Consider the following 20,993-nt stretch of genomic DNA (forward strand, 5'->3'; position numbering starts at 1 on the left):
TTTATTATGCCTATTTCTGGTGATAGATGTCTGGTGTACATACATTATAACACCAAGGTGTTTGACCTGCTTCAATAATAAAACAAATGTCTGAGGAGGAAAAAAGGGCCTATTACATAGTTCAGTCCACCTCTCTAACCTACTATCAAAAATCATGATTACTTCACGTAACACTAAATACAAGCCAAGTAATACTTGTGTGTATAAGTAAAATGACATTTTAAATACAATGAGTTTACTGAGATGCACAAACAGATCTTTGCACAGACACCTTTACCTATCTGAATAAAATAATAAACCCTCATCATTCTGAAAGGCTTGTACCTAAAAACTACAGGCTTGTACCTAAAAACTACAGGCACAACTGAACAAAGACAGTCGTTTTGACACCAGTAAATATCCTTGACAAATCAAAAAAGTAAAGTATTGCACTAAGGATCTAGTGCAATGTTAAAAAGAAAAGAAAAGAAAACAAAACAACAACAAAAATAAGAACTCCAGTTCTTCAGTTTGGTTTTGTGTGCTTTTAAATCAAACCTATTATGGCAAAAATTAACATAACAATTTGGTTTTGTTGGCTTTCAGTTTAAAAATAAAAACCACATGGAGCAACAAGAATGTGTGTGGAATTAACTGTAACACCAAGATACTGTATTTTATTTCTCATGTTTTAGAGCAGAACAAACTTGAAAGACATTTTACATACCTACTAACCATAACCCAGCTTGATGGCACGCATGATATATGGGAATTCTTGACTTCTATCAAAAACTAAAATAAACAGAAATGTAATATTAGATATCACAGGTAGTTATGAAGACTACAGAGTAATATTCTTCATATAACAAGAAATTTGCCTGCATTGGAGGAAAGCCATATTCAACCTGAAGAGGCTGAGCAGACCAGGAGGAACTAACTTTCTTTTTCCCCAGAAGCGAAGGTCATGACATGAACGTTTTCTAGCAGTGACTCCATTCCTGAGGTGTTCCTGTGCCCTGCCATGCTGCGGCCCCTTCTCTGCTCTTCCACTCCTCCAACCACTAACATGATCTGCTTGCCTATCAGGCCAAAAGCAGACCAAATCTATTACGCGAGTTTTGCTTACCTGATCCTGACCTAGCCGTGCACCAATTCAGCACACAATTTATTTACACAGATCCTACATTATATACCACCTCTACTGAGGCTATTGCTTATCAGAGAGACGTGTCTTCCTGACTAAGGACCAACGACATACAGAGACACGTTTACCTGTAACAGTTCATAAACAAGAACTCAAAATCTCAAATATTAGCACTGTATCTACAGCACATTATTTCAAATTTAGATATGCTTGAGGTCAGAAAGAGAATGAACAGGGGAAAACAGCAGTAAGAGGCTGAGAGCACTGAAAATTACATGATGTGTTTATTACAGTATTTTATATGATTCACATTGCTTATCTTTATAACCTTCCCTGAGGTCCTAGATGTCAACGAATTGAGGCTTTCTCAAATAAAAGAATTCACCTGCAAAATGATTTTCTAGCAGAGATAGAATTAACCCAGAATCTGATCACCTTTACAGCAAATCATCAGACTCTCATCTCACAAAGCTTTTCCACTGCAGTTAGTGTGATTTAGATAAAACCTTCCTTACCACATCAAAACAGTCAGCAATCACCTTCAAGTACAAACAAGAATAATCCTAAAACGAGCACAAGATTCTACAAAGGACAAAATACACTAGTTCTTAATTTACCTAAGATACCCTTAAAATATTTGGTATGCTCGAAACCCTTAAATTGCATAATGCACTTGAGATAATAGGACTGAAAATAGGTAGAAGTAGAGATCTGCAAAGATTTGAAAACAAGCCAACTATTGCTACTGCTAGCGTTGCTGCTGATGTGCTGGTATTACATTTTTTCTAAAGTTCATCTGAAAACAACTTAATATGCTATGTTTACAAAAGGAAGACAGAAAATAATACCACATTTGTGTCTATGCTGGATGCCTGAACTCAAAACAGCCTAAATAAACATAAACAGTTCAATCGCCTGGTTTGTTTGTGTGGCTAGTGAGAAATAAGCAAAGAGATTGTGACCTCCTTCAAAGCAACAAAAGCATTAGCTTTCTCACTGTCTAATTCTTAGCTCTATTAGATAAATAATTTCAGTATTAAATAAACTGGGTCCAAAGCACTGCTTACCCCATGCAGGAAGCAAATAATTGCCAAATGTAACAATTTCGCTCTAAATCCTGCCTGAAACAAACAGCAATGCTGTTGTTATCTGGACAGCTTTCTGTCCTGTTTAGTATCTATAACAAATTACAGTAGAGGTCTAGAAACAAAAGATGAAATAGATACGTGTGTGACCTCGCATTTTGGAAAAGATACGTGTCATCTGGAGCTTCACCAGAACTGTAACACGAACTTCACAACACATCTAAGTCAACAAACTGTGGGCTGACTCTGAAAACCTTTTGCAATCAGAGATTTGGGGGCACACATTGAACAGAAAATAGTTTGACTTTGTTTTTCTCCATGAAGCCCTGTTCCCTAAAAAGATGTTCAGAGTGGGGAGATGCACAGAAGTTCCTTGAAGCTTCACTCTCTTCCAGAGAACCCTACTTCTGCCCGTGATAGTTGCTACGAAGTGTTTGCATACTACTGCATCTATCAGCATGCTACAAGAATCTAAGAATTTAACAGACAGATGTGAGGAAGACAGACCTCATCTCAAAGAGACTCTTGTTATACCTGTGCTCTGCTCCTTCCACTCAATTACCTTTCCATTACTTGCATTCTTTTAGCGTCTTTCCTTACCTCGTTGACCATCTTCTACAACCGTTCTTCTACTGCCTCTTTTGATGTCACTGAAACAACTGTACCAGATGAAATTAGCTAACAGCTACTCACGATCTCTTCTGCTCCTCTCAAGCATAAACCAAGATAGATCTGTTGGTCTACAACTGTTTATGAGCTCTCTGATCCTACAAAGGCCCCCTCCCTTAAAATGTGCATGCTGACTTGTGGTTTCTGATATTCTTCTGTCCAGTTCATGTCTGACTACTCCCTCAGGCTCTCCCCAGCCTTTAATCAATTCTTCTCTTCTTCCTTCCTCCACACAGCTGTCTTCATCCACCCCTCAAATCATCCTATATGAGAGAAACACTTCAAATCCTGGCTCTTCCCTTCCTCACACAATACTCTTCCCGTTTTCTCTTGGACTCCAGCATCCATGAAGACAGCCTACCCAACTCGCTAGCCACGTGTTTTTTCTTCTCAATGTCACCATCAAAAGCTATATTCACCTGATGTCTTTATCAAATGCTGCTTGTTCCTCACTAATTAATATCTTTTACCCTCAACTGGCAAACTATTTCCTCACTGCTTCTCAGTATTATTTTCCCAATTTTCCATGGATTTTTCCTTGGACTTGCTCATGTTAATTCCCAAATGATAATGCTGAATGGTGCTACCTCACTGCTCCTTTCAATTCCCCCACAAATCTGTGGGAACCTGTTCTCTCTCTTTCTTTGGACTCATCTTCTCATCTCACTGAAGCATGGCCTGTCCATACCTGCAGAGCATCTAGCACACACACAACAGTTCAGACCACAAGCACTTTTTCTAAGAATTAAAATCAGTAAAGTAACATTCGTCATTCTTTAATACTGTTCCTCTTCGCTCATATGTTTCAAATTAGAGTCTTAATCAGTACTTACAAAATTATTCTACCATTCTCCAAATTAACACTGTATTTCCTGGTTCTCTGAGAATATTTCAGCACTTAATAGTCACATAGTTAACCTCAGAAGTATGCAAGTGTTTTTACATATACAGAAAAGCATTACTGAAGCAAATCCAACTGCACTAATGTATTTTTATCCTTTAAATCACTAAACTAAATTGAGTTAACAAAGCGACTGTCAGAAAACTGTTCTTCAAAGCTGTACAAGAGAATATAATCAAATGACCTCATCAAGCATCATACTAAATGAAGAGTTCTAGTTAAGCCCCAGTTTCAAACTACTTTCTACACAAACACAAGGATACAGTCATACATAATAGATACCATATTACCTCTTGACCAGAAACTGTAACATACTCTGCAGAAGGATTCCTAATTTGTTTACGAATTTCCAGAAGATGTAATTGGATTTTAGACAGCACCTCCAGAATCTCTTCCTTTTTCTTATTGATGAGGGGGAAGTCTGTAAGGTCCTTGAACAGTTGGGTTTTATCCCCAGTCCTATCCGTAAGAAATATAAGATAAAATAACAGTAAACCCAAAGATATATTCCCTATTTACTAGCTACATCTGTATTTTTATTCATAATTCTCATTTGTTTTAACACTAGATTTATTTCCTTGTAAATACAACTTTTCTGTTATTTGGTCATGGTACAAAACATTTACCAAAAGCTGTCATACACACTGCATAAACAGAAAGGCACTTTGCACACAAGCCATCAAAGGCTACACCAAGAACCCCACCAAAAAATGTATTCAAAATTCCTTTATACTCATGTGGGTTACACTCATTCTTCTATACCAAATGCTACTGAGTCTTTTTTTTTGGTCTCTTCTTAATGTGAAGTCTGCAGCTTTCTGCTTATTCTTCCTTGGTCCAGAATGGCAAGAAAAGAAAGCACAATGAAGATTGTTCCTTTCTGCCTCCATCTACAATTCTGGAATACAATTGCTGCCCCACCCTGCAGCATCCTGCGTGCAGACAAAACCTTTATCAATATTGAATGGGAAGCTCTGGATAATTTATGTACAACACGTGAATGGAGATTTTTCATGGATTTAGATTTTGGCCAAATATGGGCAGATATCCATGAAGCTTGCAAGGAAAAATTCCTCCCACAAGGCCTTCCTCAAAGCAGAATGTCATCAGGAGCTTCTCAGAGGAGCCTCCTTTTGTTCTCATGAAAAGATTAACCAGAGTATTTTAAATACACGCAAAACAATGCTCTTTTATAGTGTCATTGTCAAAAATGACAGAATTGTTTTGGCTGCACTATCTTAGCTCAAGATTGAAACCTGAAACAGAAAATGCCATTCAAGTGTTTAAAATTGGGAAGCTGAACAAGCTATTAAAAATAAGGTTGTCATCAAAAATAAAAAAAATAATAAAAAAAAAGTAGCAGGCAAGCAACAAAAAGTAGTTAAATCAGTGCCGAGTTAATTGGAATATGTATTCGTATTTTAGTGCAAATCTAAAACTCTAACAGTTAATTGCTTAAGTTTCCTGAAATCTAATATCTGGAGAGTAAGTAATTAGCAAACAAAATAATAAAATCTGGAAGTGATAAAAAGAAGTCTTGTGTTCTGCCTACTCTGATACCCTTTTCCCTGAGAATGAATCTGCAACTGGACCCAGTGACCAGACAGGTAACATAAAACCTGTGTTTTGATTTTGCATTACAAGAACATAGTTACTATATAAGTGACAGTAAAGACGCCATTTTGAAATACAATACTGATTTTTAGAAACAATTTTGTGCTAATTAGACCTGTTTCCATGGGAATGTGAGGAAAAAAGATCGCTAGTAGCCAGCAGCTGATGAAGACTGTCACTGTAATGCCTACCAAAAATTTAAAGTTGACAGTTTAAATATATATATATGTATAAATACATTAAATATATATATATTTAAACTGTCAACTTTATAACATATACATGTGTGTGTATCACAAAGCTCCATCAAAAAGCCCTTGAAACAGGGACATAATTTTGAAAAGCACTACAGGACTGCACCCATACCACATAATAGAATTAACACAGGATGCACGTGTAAGTCTGTGTGCACATATAATTATATCAATAGTCACCATGATTATTGTGAAAGAATGGTTTTTGAGCACAAATAATATTGTCACACTAGTTTGAGATACATTTAGGCCAAAGAGCAAGTTATTTTAGTCTTTATCTTGAATACATGCAAATAATATATATGCATTCCGCAGACCAGTAATATCTTCCTTTTACACTAGTGTATCTTATTCTTTTATACTATTCTAGCCATCGTCAACACACTGACAGAAAAAAAAACACATATTTTAAACCTACCTACAGTAAATCCGGTATAATTAAGATAAAGTCTGTTTTGTCATAATCTGTCACAACTATAATTGGATACCATGCATCAGTAGAAATCTTATAATCCCACCTGTCCAATGGACATGGCAAATATTTCAACCCTTCTCAACTTCTAAATTTATACTCTTTGCATCTATCTCTATTTCAGAAGCAAATTACAAAAGTGCTGGGCTTCGATTCTGCTTTTTTCAAATCTCAGCTGGAGAAAAATAAAAAAGATTTTATAAATAAAATGGATGTTTATTTTTAGTCTGTTGGGGAAAAAGAACATCAAGACTATGCTGCCTCAATATAACTAAACATTAAAACTATATACTGCATATTTCATCAAAGAATCACTAGGTATATCAATTAAATCTCATAGTAATTCACACAAGAAAATGTTCATACAAAGTTGAATGAAAATTTCTTATAGCAGAGAAGTCTAGGACGATCTGAACATAAAGCTGGGCAGTATTCATGATGGGTTCAGAACATCCTTTGAACAAACACATTGCGTAAACAAAAACTATACTGAAAGGAGACAAGAAACCTGCAAAGTCAAATGCTCAGGAAGGTTGGCTGTGCAAGCCAGATTGCCTTTGTGTCTAGCACCATGAGAGAATGCTTTTCATATGACTTTATGCTGTTTTGTTCTGAAAAGCACTAAGATTTACTGGCTCCAAGATATTCTTCCTAAAACCTGTCCCAGACAGGTTTTTACACATCCCTGACTTACTGAAGCCATGTTTTTGCTTCCATATTCCACATAAGCCTAAAGCCTTAAGCCTCTTGCCTTCTTCCTCCTGTGGTTAAAACCAGGGTCTAAGGCATTAGAACAATTGAGGCAGCAGTTCCTCAGAAAAAGTACACAACAAATTATTTACAGACACTCTCCCTTTTATTGTATATTCATCTCAATTTCTTTGTCTATCATTGCTTTTTCTTGGACCAAGGAAGGACAGAATTAAGACAAAAGGGCAGACAGCCTCCATACTTTCAGCTCTCCTTTCCAAGACTACAGAAAGGCAATTACAGGGAAAAGCCTGAACACACCTGGAGCCTGAGGCAGTAGCTCATTTAGTCATTCTCCAGAGAGAGTGCATGAACAGGGCAGTGACCCCATAAATGCTATGGGGGATACAAATCCCACAGGCTACGTGGAGTCTTCAGAGTTATTAAACTCCATATTTTCTGTTATTGGTGAGTATGTAAAGAGATTTAAAAAACAGAGGGGGGGGGGGCTCAAAGCTAGTAAAAGGCATATTCCTGGCAGCAGAACAGCCACTCTGTTAAATGTCAAGTCTCTCTTCAAAAGAAATAGCTTCTCTATTAAATAAATAAATAAATAAATAAATAAGTTGTTAAACAAATTAACATGAGCAAAACATATTTTGCTCTAAATTCATTCCCCAAAACAGCTGAAAAGTTTTCCAAAAATTATTCAGCCGGAGGCAGACACCCACGGGGCAAAATACTTGCTCGCCTAGTTCAGAACCTCTGCTTTAACTATAAGCAACCTGTGCATGCATAAATGTAAAAGCTAAAATATAAAACTGAGGTGTATTAAAAAAAGATGCATACTTCACATAACTGAATACATTCAGAAATCCTATGAGGCACAGAAGATTCACTTGTTTTCTCTACTTACTTGGCTGCTTCTTCATTAAGAACCTTTAAATAATGTTTTACTGGGGAGAGAAGTTCTGGGATTTCCAACAGTGCATTTTGTAATAGAGGCGTTTTCACATGAGAATTTATGACTGGAACAAGAGCTTGAATTTCCAAGTCCAGACGAGACAAGGTGCTGACTATCAAGAAGAACTCTTGGGTTGAACACTGCAAAGGGAAGCAACATCTGTATCATTACTATGTATTATTATGTATTACTTGCATTAAATCCTACTGTTTTCTGGCTTTTTTAAAAAATCACACAAAATACAGTTAAGGCATATGCGCAGTAATGCAATTGCATAATCTTACCACATTCACAAAGTTAATAAAACATGCTAATTGTTTTAACCATTGTCTTCAGGAATCAGTCAAGAGCTAATCTCCATTACTGTGATTGCTGGATGGAGATGTATAACACGTACGTGGTACACAAAGAGCAGAAAAATAGACTGATAATGCGTGGACAGTAAATAAGCATGCTGAGTGATTTCATGAATACCACAGTATGTCCATACAGGCCTGTGCCTCTACATCTGAATCCCTAAGCTGTAGTTTTGGCAAGAGAGGGTTTGGAAAGGCAAGGCTAGGCACAGGGAGAATTTTGGCACAGCAGCACAGACAAGAAAAGAAAAAGGACACCAGAAACCACTGTTTAAAGTGCTTGTAGCTAGTGCCAGATTCAGCGTCTGTCTGGTTGTTGCCAGGTCTATGTGACGAGTTGGACCTATCACAGAGATCCTAGTGACTCCATGGGATGGGGCCCCACTTGCACATTTTTGGGTAAGGAATTGAGAATAAGGAGAAAACACTAACCCAGTCTTCTTTCATCCTCTCCTCACTACAGAGGTATGAAAGAGATTTTTCTATCATTTCCTTCAGGCAGTTGGCCAGGGTATCATCAAAAGGAAATCTCTCAGAGTGCAGCCAATAACACACAGTGCTTTCAGAGCTTGCTCCATGATACCCACAGAGCACAAAAAACAAGCATCAGATTCTTTAACGCAACTTCTCACCGAAATCAGTGACTTGTCACAGAGAAACAACTTGAACTCTTCTCTCTCTTTCTCTCTTAAAACTACTAATATTACTTCTGACGCAGCTCAAATATTGTGCTGTTAGATTCTTAATGCTCCTCTGTGTCAGCACCGTTTGTTACTTTTGGCTCAGCTTCAGCTGTCAGGGACAGGATTTTGCTTGCAGTTAACAACTCTGCCAAAACAATTCACCTCCTGCTACATTCCCCCTTCTCAGTTCTCCCATTCAAGACAACACTCAGTCACCTAAATGCCCCACCAATAGATCAGGTAACGCTGATTCTCTTTGAAATGTTTTGTTTTTTTTTTACCAAAGTAAGTTTGCATTTGTGCTACACCATATTTGCCTGTCAGATGGAAACACAGGCCTCTGAGACACAAAACCCCTTCACATCCTGGTTACTTCACGGGGACTCCAGGGCATTTCCATTTCAGAAGATTTGAAAAAAAAATGTCCATAAACAACTATGCTTATATTTTCTTTCCTTTTACTGAAGTGTAGAAACATTTCTGATTCGGTCTGAACTTTTCCAACTGGTCAGCTGACAACACTAAAAGAAAACACTTTACCTTCCTCACCCGCCCTGAGGAGGCAAGGGAGGGCACAGGATATGCTGAATGCAAAAGTGCTTTTATTATAATATTCTTGGTACACCACAAACGTTGCTTTCTTCTTTACAGACATTCTTTCTCTTCTCACCGGGCAGTAGTCTAGAGTTTCATTCCTGGTTGGTATTTTTTGGTGATTAGCACACCACTTATCAAAGAACAAGTAGGCTTCAATGAACTATTTCATAAAGTATCTACTTTTTTATTTTGTCATTTCTTCTCCTTAAAGTCCTCCCCAGAGATAAATTTTTGTTTCTTGTTCCTTTCCACATCCTTATACGAGAACTAAAGTAATTCTCTCATCTATTACACTGTAGTTATTTGTCCAGAACTACTTCTGTAACCGACACATGGAAGCAAGCATTAACAAAAATGCTTGTCTGGAAAGGAACAGTCTCTCTCTGTCCCCACAGACGCAAACCCCCAAAATAAGCTTGCTCTATAATGTTTATTAGCCATTTAAAACATGAAGAATGTCTAAACACAACCTTCTGAAAAATCATAAAACGTAATTATAAAACAACCTTAACTCTCTCCTCATGAAATAAGTATCATACCTGCAACCAGAGATGGAAGAGTGACCCCCATGTGGTATGAACACAAAATAAAGAGCCTTAGATCCGCAGCCTTGGCAATCTGCAGTGGATGCTGAAAATTTAAGTCTCTGACCAAAATAAAGTTAGAAAGAAAGTAATTCCTAGGTTAATGGCAGTGTTCAGAGATGTTTGTGCTATCATAGAGATTATTAAATAAAAATCAGCAAAAAATCATTTCTGGACATTTAAGAAGTACTCCATCACAGGAGTAAGCAATGCGACTGAAGTTATCGTAACGCCAGTCAGTATCTGTTAGATACTCTTAGATACTCTCTGGCTGAACTGAAGTCGGGATGTTCAGCTACAGAGCTACCTCATCACATCAAACAGGCAAGGTTGGCAGACACTTGACAACTGCAATACGCAATTTAACCATGACACTTCATAAGGCCAGAGAGGATATATTCTGAATCTTTTTGGAAAACTTAAGTTCATATTTGTTTCATATCCATGAGAGTGTGAGGTAGAAGAGACCTACTAAGTGATTTCCCTGCAACTGCTCAATTTTTCTGCAAGATTTTTTTTTTTGTCTACTCTTGGGACATCAACATTTCAAGAAGCCATGTGGTGCCACTCCTTTCATAAACTAATCCACAAAATCTCATCATGTAAAGTTTTTATCTGATAGCCTAAGTTTCTCTTCCATTAAATTAATCCAAATATCTCTAGTTTTACTCTTTCATATTACACTCCACAACCAGTTATTACACAACTCCACTCTCTCTTTGCTGTTAACACCTTTCAAATATCTCTAAACCTTCTGTTCTCCTTTAATCATCAATTTAACCAAACTATAATCTTTTAATCTTCCTTCATAAACAAACCATTATTCAGCTTCATGAAAACTTACTTTTTCCCCTGTGCTTGTTGCAATTTATCAACATCTTTCTGATAATCTGGAACTTGCTGAATCTATCTTATAAAAACTATGACAACAAAATAAAACAAAATAATAAAACAGTAAATCTGTCCATGGCATTTGAAGTGAAAGCACAAAGGAAAGGTCTCAAAGACTAAACAAACGATAAACCCAGGCTTGGACTCAAAGTCAAAGTAAAATACAGTACGACTGACTGCATCATCATCATCAACCTTCATATATATAAAGGATAAAATTCTATAAGACTCTCCTTGACTACAAAGTGTACTCTTCAAGGATACAAAGGCTGCTGCCCTGTCACACTAAATTTATAGTAGATTCTTGACAGACACCACTAGGTGATTCATAGGAGAACAATGTCCAGAAAAAAAAAGAAAAAAAAAAAAAGAATGGCCAAATATGGGCAGTAGGAAATAGATAAACTGGGTGGGTTTGTTTGTTTTCTCAATATTGTTCCTTAAAAAAAAAAAAAAATTTAAAAAGTAATCAAACTGGGACTTAGCAACTTAACTAGCACACTATCTCTAAGATAGTAAGAAAAGGAAAAGATTTAAAGAATGTACAAGGACACCTGTCTGAGGTGTTCCAGTGAGAGTCATGAGGCTGGCGAAGGTGAGGTTTCAACAAGAAGAGAAAGCTGGATTTCAAGGTACTCTCACCTACAGAGGAAGCAGGGAGAGAAGAAAACAAAACAAAACAAACAAAAACAATAAAAAATAAAACAAGAACCCAACCACCACTATATATATATATATACACATATAAAGATAAAACAAGGGTCTTCTACAAAAAGCACCATAAACAACCCTGACAGCTATCATGAGATTTCTCAAAGGGTGCTTAATAAACATGCTGAAGTTACTTGCAGGAACTCCGCTAAACTACACAACTTAATTGTTGTCTAATGGGTTAAAATGTGTTTTATTTTAGTACAAGCTACAGTCTGCCGTATCTTTGGAACATGGGAAATTCAGCATGCTTTACTGCAAAAAAACACTTTGCTGAACACAACATTCCCAAGAAAGAAGGTGAACATAACCCTTTTGCGCTTATTCAGAGTATTATTGTTTCCCCAGCTTGATTTCAGTAACACTGCAGGACTTCGCATCTAAAATTTAATGGTTCCAACGCAGAACAAAGCAAGTAGGTAACTTGGAACAGACGCATAAAAATAACTCTGAAAAGCTGAGCTCCATTAAAGAGGGAGTAGTTCAATTTAAAACCTAAGTAACCTTACAAAAGAAATATGCAACTGTGTTATAAATTAGAAGCTTTTAAAACGTAGCAAAATGTTTTACATAAAGCGGGATTAATAGTCTTGCATTCCCTAAAGATTCTCACATGCCTATTCAGTGATATTTTTGAAGTCTAATTTTGAAATGCCCTCCACGATAGCTACAGCTTCTCTGGCACTAGTAAAATAACCTCAGAGTTGACAGTGATGTCAAACAATAGTTTCAACCAGCAGTTTCTCAAATTGTACTGAAAACGGTGTGGAGGCCACCAAAGAGAACGCATAGAAGATACACAGCAGTATGTTAGGTCCTCACACCCTTTCAACAACAACACTAAATGCAATTTAGCCTTACTTGCTTTGGTAAAATTGTTTCCAACAGATCTGAAAGGGAGCCACAAAGACCTACAGCTGACAGCCATTGGCCACTCCAAGTTAAAAGTATTTCCAATTAAATAAACAGGAACTGAAAAACACAGCAACCATTTTTCACTCATTTCAAGCTGTAATAACTACCTTTAAGTTTTTAGTAGAGTGAGTGTACTATTTTTGGCGTACTAAGGTTACTATGTCCCCCTTTTAGGAGACTGTTTATATTAATCGGCTTAACATGGAACAATTTGCTCAAGTCATCACTTAGTGCTGCAAATCTAAAAATATCAGTGATGCAATTTCTTTAGAAAACTGCATCTCATTTTAAGTTATGAGGTGCACACTGCTATGGTAGAAGAAAATGTAAGAAGAAATTAAGACACGTGTAAGCTAAAGTCAATAACATGCTATAGGTGAATTTATTCTCAAAATTTTACACATACAAAAACTAATTTAATGGACATATATAACAGGTGGTGATTTATTAAGAGAAAAAAAAATCCCAAGATATAGAACAGTTTTCTCTAAATCATCAGGATACTAGGATCTTCTGAAAATCACCCATTCTTTAATGAAACATCAAACGTGGCTTCCAGGGAGGGGCACATTTTCAACATCATTCTGGTAGATGAGCTTATGTGAAAGATTTTATAAACTTAGCACTGAGCTGAGCAGCACCCTTGTCCTCTGAGGAGCCTGAGCATGACATTGAAGAAGCTAACTATTCACTGGAAAGCTGAAAGGCAAGTCTCACAAGGAGGCTGGAGGCAGCCAAGCAGCAAACAGCCCTCTTGTAACAACTGCCTACTTTATTTTGCACAGGTTAGCAGCCTGATAAATGGGCAGCAAAGTTCAAACACTGATTCAGAATTAAACAGTTTTGTTTGTGTGTTTTTGTTTGTTTTTCTTAACTGCAGCAACTTGTAAGGAACTCAAAAACAAGGACAGCCTATGGCTGAGGTTAGAAGCAGAACTTACTGAAATGACATTTTATTACACACCCTGGCAAGGTTTGATTGACTTCACTTCTCATGCAAGACTTCAATGAAACTGCTTCACTTTAATGTGTTCTATAAATTCTGTGTCCATTTGTTATCATGACTGCTGGCCACTTCAGTGACTGAGCTTCAGTCAAAAAGTAGTGTTTATAGAGCCAAGGGTACAAATAAGATAAACACTTACAGATCAAGTCTGTATAAATATTTATCTTCTGAAACACAGACCCACTGCATGAAACCAGCAGGCAACGTTGGAACGGCCCTGTGAGACATGTTTCTTAAAGTACTGATGGCATTTTTGTTCTGTACTGGTTTTTAAACTTAGTCCAGCATAGAGCTCTGACAACTTCCTCGCCATTCTGTACAATCCAAAGCAAAGGTAAGAAGCCATCACTTTAACTGAGAGGAAAACAAACTGCAAGATCCTGCCATTCCTACCTCCCACTGTCCTGAGATGCAGGTAACATAAAGAAATGCATGTGATCTAATTTTTTACTTTTATTTTTATTTATTTTGTTGAAATTACATAGTGGCTTTCTCCAGGAGCTACAGGGTAAGCTGAACTTGTCAAGGGAAACAGGAACATTAAGCCAATATGTCTTCCAGAAAGATCTAACTCTGCATCAGCTCTGGGCGCAACTCAGACAAAGCTCTTGACAATTCCGTTTCTCATTTGCCTTTTGAAGTCAATTACTGAATGCTACCAAGAGGTCTTTCACAGAGTTCATCTCCAGCTGTCCTTTTCTTGCCAGAGACGGGTAAAGCCATTTTGTGGTTAATAGTATTTCTGTCTGGGAAGATGTCAGGTGCTGGAGCTGCAGGAAATAAGAACTACTAGTTCTTGTATTAATTCCACTCTCCATAGCAACTGTAACATTGCTCTTGTCTCATTCCCATAATTATCGTCCCCACAAATCCTTTCTAGGCTGGGGCAAACTTGGAGCTGGTAATACCACCTCCAAGGCAATACCTAATTTCCCCTTCTCCTCCCCTTTTGTACAAGAACGTTGTTTTAGGTCTGGGCTGCTCATACCTGGAGTTAGACCAGCAATGTTTTCTGGTGGTTTGGGATAATGGGAGTTTGTGGAAGGTCAGATTAGTAATTGCAAATCTGAATTACGCTGCCAGATAAGAATCATCAATGGACCTATTCAAAAAATTAACAGTCATACCAGGAAAATATACAATGATGACACAATACTTATTTACCAGAAGAGCTCCTATAGGGATGTTTTGCCTTGCAAAGTTGGTTCCATAACACAGCACTGTTTTGCCTTATTGTTTTTTCTGTCTCCTCCAGAGGTTACTGGTGCAAAGTACACCGCACAACAGAAGTTCTGCAGTGGCTGATCTAAATGAAAGATGTTTAGAACAACTGAGACAAGTCAGCCCCCCCTGTACACTTCAGAGGCGTCCCTTTGTGAAACATACCTTCTTAAAAACTAACATCACCGAAGCCCAAAGAGCCTGAAAGATGAAAGACTTGTCAGATTTGCCTTTTTTTTTTCTCCAGCAGTTTTTCTGGCAGAGCTGGAATTCCTTTAGTTAAGACATCAGTGTGCTCTGCTGAGAGTTTTGTATCCCTTAATAGGAATGAAAATGCAGAGGGGCCTCATGTTGAGCATGTGGGAGCTGGACATCTGGAGTTAACAGAATTGGAAACACTCCTAGTGGGAACTGAAATTGCAGCACTCACTCAATATTCTGAACAAAAAAAAAATCAAGAAAACCAGGTACTTAGTGTTCCTGAATATACATGTACTTTGCAGAGACCTTGTTTCAGGCTCATATTCAGTCTGTCTGGACTTCAGAATCTGTTTTCAAGAGTCTGTTCTTGATTCTTTATTCAAAACAGACCCTGTCTTTCAGGGACACTGTCATTTCAAAGTCCTACAGATCTCCAGGAATTATTCAGTGCTTAGGGCACTCTCCATCATGTTTTGCATTGGGTAACAAACTAGATTTTTACCAGGGAAAGCTAATTCAAAGACAAATGGCAAATCACATGCTCGGAACAAGAATACCCATTCTTCCTTCCCCCCTACTTACCCTTCCTAAGAATTCTGCTGGAGCACTTCTCTGCTCCTGCAACTTCCTTCCAACATCTGATTCATGAAACAGCCCACTGTGGCTGTTGATAAGACAGCCGGCAGTTTATGTCACATGAAAATCGAGGAACTCTGACTGGTTCCACCTAAACACTGACTTTAAAGCTGAGAAGGGTAATCAGCCCTACAACAGGGAAGGATGACAACTGGCGAAACAGATACAGACCAGCATACACACACACACACAAAAGAAAGAACAAGATAGCAGTGGAGGAATGCCAGAATGTTGTGAAATACAGATGTATTCCTACAAACCTTACTAGACATCACTCAACCTGAAATGAGTTGAACCATTAAAAAGTGAACTAACTCCTGGAGAGTTATTTTGAAAAAAAAAAAAAAAACACAATTGTATCATGTGGACACTGCACATTTTAGGGGATGACAAAGTTAGTGCACTATCCCTCTTTCCATATGCTGCATTATGGCTAGACCGCTATCCATTCATTGAAAGACACAAGTCTGTCCACGTGCCTAACACAGTGACACCTTAGGGCCTTGAAAAGAACTGAATTTCAGATTTTCAGAGAGATGAAGCCTTTGTGCTGTACCATCCACAGAAATTACAACTTTGCTCTCCTTCTACCCACCTATTCCTTTATCTAAAACAAACTGTCAAAACCTCTCAATATAACAGTGAAATAAAAGAACATGAAGTACTGCACAGGTGCTATTAGCACATTAATCTGCTTCAGCTAAGAACTGCCTGTGTCTCATTACAGGTAATTCTTATTAAAATGTGCAAGTGAGATCCAAATTACAGGATTTATAAACAAATTAACATTCATCTGAAAACAGCTAACTACAGTCAAGTGGTTTCACTTGCAAGTGTGATTTTAGATAAGCATACAGACTGTAATGCATTGTTTTAGAGGGAAAAAAATCAATGGCAGAAGGACCTACAGCATCATCTCATCTCAATAAATCCAGTGACTAATGCATTAACACGATAGACGTTTTTCCTGATAGCATTAGCAATACAGTGTATCTGTTCTCTAACCCTATTAAGACATTTCTTCTTCAAACAATGTACCACTGGTAACGTACAAAATAACAGAAGAGTCTACCATAAGGCAAAAATCATCATTATAAACTTGTATCCCTTTATTATGTCAGCTTCAGTCTTGCTAACAAGGAATATTTTTAAATACACATGCAAAAACTATGGAAGTATATTAAGACAGAAACACACCATTTAAAAAACAGTAAATTATGATAATTATGGGTATACCTTCTTGTGGAAAACACTGCAGAGGCCTCTCTCTATATCTGGCAGCTTACAAAGAAGATTCTGAATCTGGCCAAACACGCTGGATTCTGACAGGAGAATTTCAGACACAGCATCAAGCCGGGCATTTATTTCACTGTAAGACAACAATCATAAGATCAATGAATAAAACTTTTGTTTCTCTGAGGGAAAGGTATATGGCTAGTCAACTTTTTGCTGTTTTTCTTTCTTTTTTTGAATTTTGGCTAAGGTCACATTCTCATGATAAGTAGAAGAATTTAGAAATGCAGAAAATCTTGGGCTTCCATTCAAGATGCAAACAACCTCCTGAATGTGTTACATCATTCACCCCTCGCTGTGCTCAAAACAGCCCAATATACACCATGCCCACACCTACATATTCATTTAAAGGTACATAAAATGAGCAACACTCAATCGTGAATACCCTAAATTTGCTGACAAGTACCTGTGTGAGAGCTGGGGAAGGGAAGTAGGACTTTGCTTTTAAAGTATATGTAGCATAGCTTATTTCAACAGGGTATACTAAATACATATATATTTGATTTAACTATTTTGGCCCTCTACTTTTGATCCAGAGCAACAATTGATAACTACATGAATCTCACTGCGATTTCAGCTTGTTTTGTTTTTTTTCAAAGATTGTAGCATTAATCTCCATATGTCAAGATTGAAGTCAAACAATGGGTAAACATCTTATTTGAACAATAATTACATAGCTATTTGTGCCTTTCTTATAATCATGTTCTTACTGCCACTGTCAGCAAAGAACTTTAAAATGGACAACATACTGTCAGGGTTCACCTCAATCCACACTGCTGCTAATGACACAGTTAACAGCTATTTCCAATAAATCCATGAGCTGGCCATAGACTGCCGAGCTAAGATAAACTCATTTTTTACCTCTTTTTTTTTGGAACCAAATTGCCTCAATGCTTTTTCTAGGACAAGACTGAGATCAGTGGTACATGGATGTGATCAAAACATGCAGATTAGGAGTCTATCTTTGGGAACTAGTCAACAAAAGCACCATCAGTGCATGCAGCCCAAAGGAAATTTCGCTAAAGCAAGAAGTAGCTATCTTGCTGTACGACAGCAGCGAAAGATATGTGTCAAGGATGAATAGCACGATTCCTCTGAATGTAGCTTTTTACACGTTCAGGCTTTATCTCTGTGGCAACTGTGTGCACTACAAAATAAAGTTAACTAGGTGAAAGCTGTGCTAAAATTTGCTGAGCTTTCATGACAAAAAAAAAAAAAATTGTTCCAAATGGTATGTTTTCTGTTTTCCCAGAGTCCCTCACCCGTGTGCTACTGCGCACGCTATGTGTGCACCAGCAAGCTGGAAGGCACTGGTAGGCAAACGGGAAGTTTCTGACAAGAACCTCTGAATCTAAAATACGACATTCCAGGAAGCCTGAAAAATTATCAAGACGCTTATGCATTTATTTTAAAAAAACAGGTATTTTCATCCAGAATGACAACTACACGTTATCACAACACTTTCCTCCTAAAGCAAGAAAGTTCATAAATCACCACATTTACCATCCTGCTGCTGCCACCTGTGTCCATCCATCCTTGTAGGTTAAGAAGAAAGCACTCATTTGATACAGCCATCTCATGTACTAGCCGAGTGCATGCGGGGCAGATACAGCCCAGCCACATGTCTTCTCACAGATGATTAGAGGTTAGCCGGCATAGGGAAACTATAAGTAAGCATGTAATCAAAATGTAAAAGCCTGGGGAAGACTGCCTGTCTTGCTTGTGATGCATAATGTTCACAGCTTTTGCCACTACAGCCACTAGCAAACACCACCTGTGAGGAATCCAACAAAATCAGGCAGCCCTGCAGGTTGCAGACATCACAACAGACGAGCATCCAGAGGCCTCTGGCCCTGAAGGCCGCTATATCTAAGAGGCCTTGAAATTTTATTGCACGTGAAAAAGGGAAAACGACACGACTGGATGTGCGCTCAGATACACATAAACGTAGTAGCACCTAAGTGCCAGGATTTTCCAGTGACATACTGGTTTATACTAAAAACAGTAACACCATTCCCCCATCCACCACAAACGACATATATTCGCTCCCAGAGCGGCTCTGCCACACAACGCCAGGATTTGCAATGGCAGCCAGGCAACCTGCAGACAGCAGCAGCAGCAGCATGCAGCTACCATCAGTGAAACCGCCAGAAACTGCTTGAAAAAGGGGCTGTTTTCAGCATACTGCATACCTGAGTTTTAAATCTCATCCCTGAGAGCCATGGTCACATACCTACTGCAGGCCAGCAGCGTTACTAAAAATTATGCAACCAAATAACCTAAGAGCAGGCTTCTGGCCTCCACAAAACGTATTCAAGGCAGCGGATTTAAGCTTTGTGCATTAATTAGCGAAGCTCTCTGAAACGACAGCTGGATAATGCAAACGAAATTGGGATGTGTTAGTATCAGTGTCAAAGTAATAAAGCACTCTGCGTGCACAGCTTTGAAGGTAGCTAAAGCTTACACTGAAACTCTAAAAGGTCAGAACCATCAGCCATGATTACACCTTCACGGAGAATGATTAAAACTCTCTATACTTGAGACCTTGTAATTCTCTGTGCATGGGAGTGCTGGACTGCTAAATTATAAACACATGCATCCTAAAGAAGAAAATCATCTGTATTTTTATTATAAAAAGACTATGTAAGCATCAGAATTATATTCCAGAACACTGCCAACTTAATTCAAACAGCATGGTTATATCTATTTGTCCATTTGAAAACATGTAGTAATATGTAAAATAGATGCAGATATTCAAAAAACTCCTCCCTTCAAAGCTTAATCTGCCCTTTAATCATCCACACATATGGCTATGTTACTGTAGCTCCAGTAATCTAAAACTAAGCGTCCATACAGTTTTTCTGCCTTAATCCTACAAATCAGAAAGGGTCAGGAGAATGGCATCCAGTATCAAATGACCCATTTTTTCCACCTGTAAATGAAACATACAGGGATTCCTATTTTGAAAGCCAGAACGTTCTGTGAAAAATTATGCAAAACTGCATGTATATGAGGATGGAAGGACAAGGAAATGATAAAAATAGCCAGATGATGAATTTCAAAAGTATGCTTTGACACATTAAAAATATTTATAATTTAAACTAATAAACACTTTTTAGATCACCAATATACTATGCTGATAAGTTATTAAACTACCTCAAAAGAAATTGATACTTCACTCACAATTATTCAGCATATCTGATTTACAGTTTAGGATTTCTACTGTTTGTGATTTGGAAAAAAAAAATCTACCACTAGAAAATCAGAATCTAACATTGAAAGAAACTCAATAACTTATGCTAAGAAAGTGTCTCATATTTTATAAATTGGCCACAACTCCATTCTCTTTTTAGGTCCACTATTATCATATTCTTTCCCATCTCTATAAACCATGTCAGCAATCTGAATAATATCCAATTTTCCATGCAATCTTCTGCAAAATAATGCAACATAAGTCAGCTGACTAAAAGCAATACTGACTTCTGCCGTGCTCTCCATCTAAGAATAGCAACATTAATACAATACTAAACTAAAATCACTTTGCAATGTATGCATACAAAATTGAACTACAGAATTTTTGATTCTAGTTATTTAGAAGAACTGCTTAAATTAAACCATGTGATACTGTCCTCTTTTATTCTGCTGCCATATACGTGAACAAGAAAGAAAATTTGCAAATAGAAAAATATTTGAATCCTGCACTAAAAATTATCTTGGCATAACAGAAGGCTGCAGATACAAATGCAGTGCACCGAACCAACACCTAAACATCTTAACAATTGAAACCAGCAACCCTAACAGATCTGCTTAGATATCTCCCATAGAGTAAAGCAAACCTAACATTTTTAGATGTGATAATTGATCAGTACATTTAAAGCATACTGAAACTGATTATGTAACCACTACATAAGAGCCCTAAAAAAAAAAAATCAGTCATATAAGGTTTTATTTTTTTTATACAAGGTAAATAATTACAACTAAGAATTTATCAGAAAACATTTAACTTAAAAATGCTGTTAATATGGGTTCATTCATCATGGCAAGGTTATAGCTCACCTACAGTGAATGCATAAAATTGAAATTAATTTTATTAAATTTGTTCAAAGACCACAACAATATGCAAGACT

At 37.4% G+C, this 20,993-nt stretch overlaps 1 protein-coding gene across 2 annotated transcripts in view; it reads right to left on the bottom strand.

Annotated features, from left to right (window-relative positions):
* MSH3 (mutS homolog 3) overlaps positions 1-20,993 on the bottom strand; it is a 114,241-nt gene that overhangs the window by 38,243 nt on the left and 55,005 nt on the right. For both annotated transcript variants that reach the window (XM_080574043.1, XM_080574042.1), the window contains exons 13-16: positions 16,810-16,942; positions 7,725-7,912; positions 4,069-4,237; positions 707-771 (exon numbers count right to left, since the gene is read on the bottom strand). In XM_080574043.1, the coding sequence (XP_080430169.1) occupies positions 707-771; positions 4,069-4,237; positions 7,725-7,912; positions 16,810-16,942 (555 nt within the window). The remainder of the gene's footprint in view (positions 1-706; positions 772-4,068; positions 4,238-7,724; positions 7,913-16,809; positions 16,943-20,993) is intronic.

This window comes from Anser brachyrhynchus (genome assembly GCF_964034855.1).
Source record: "Anser brachyrhynchus genome assembly, chromosome: Z".
Taxonomy (NCBI): Eukaryota; Metazoa; Chordata; class Aves; order Anseriformes; family Anatidae; genus Anser; species Anser brachyrhynchus.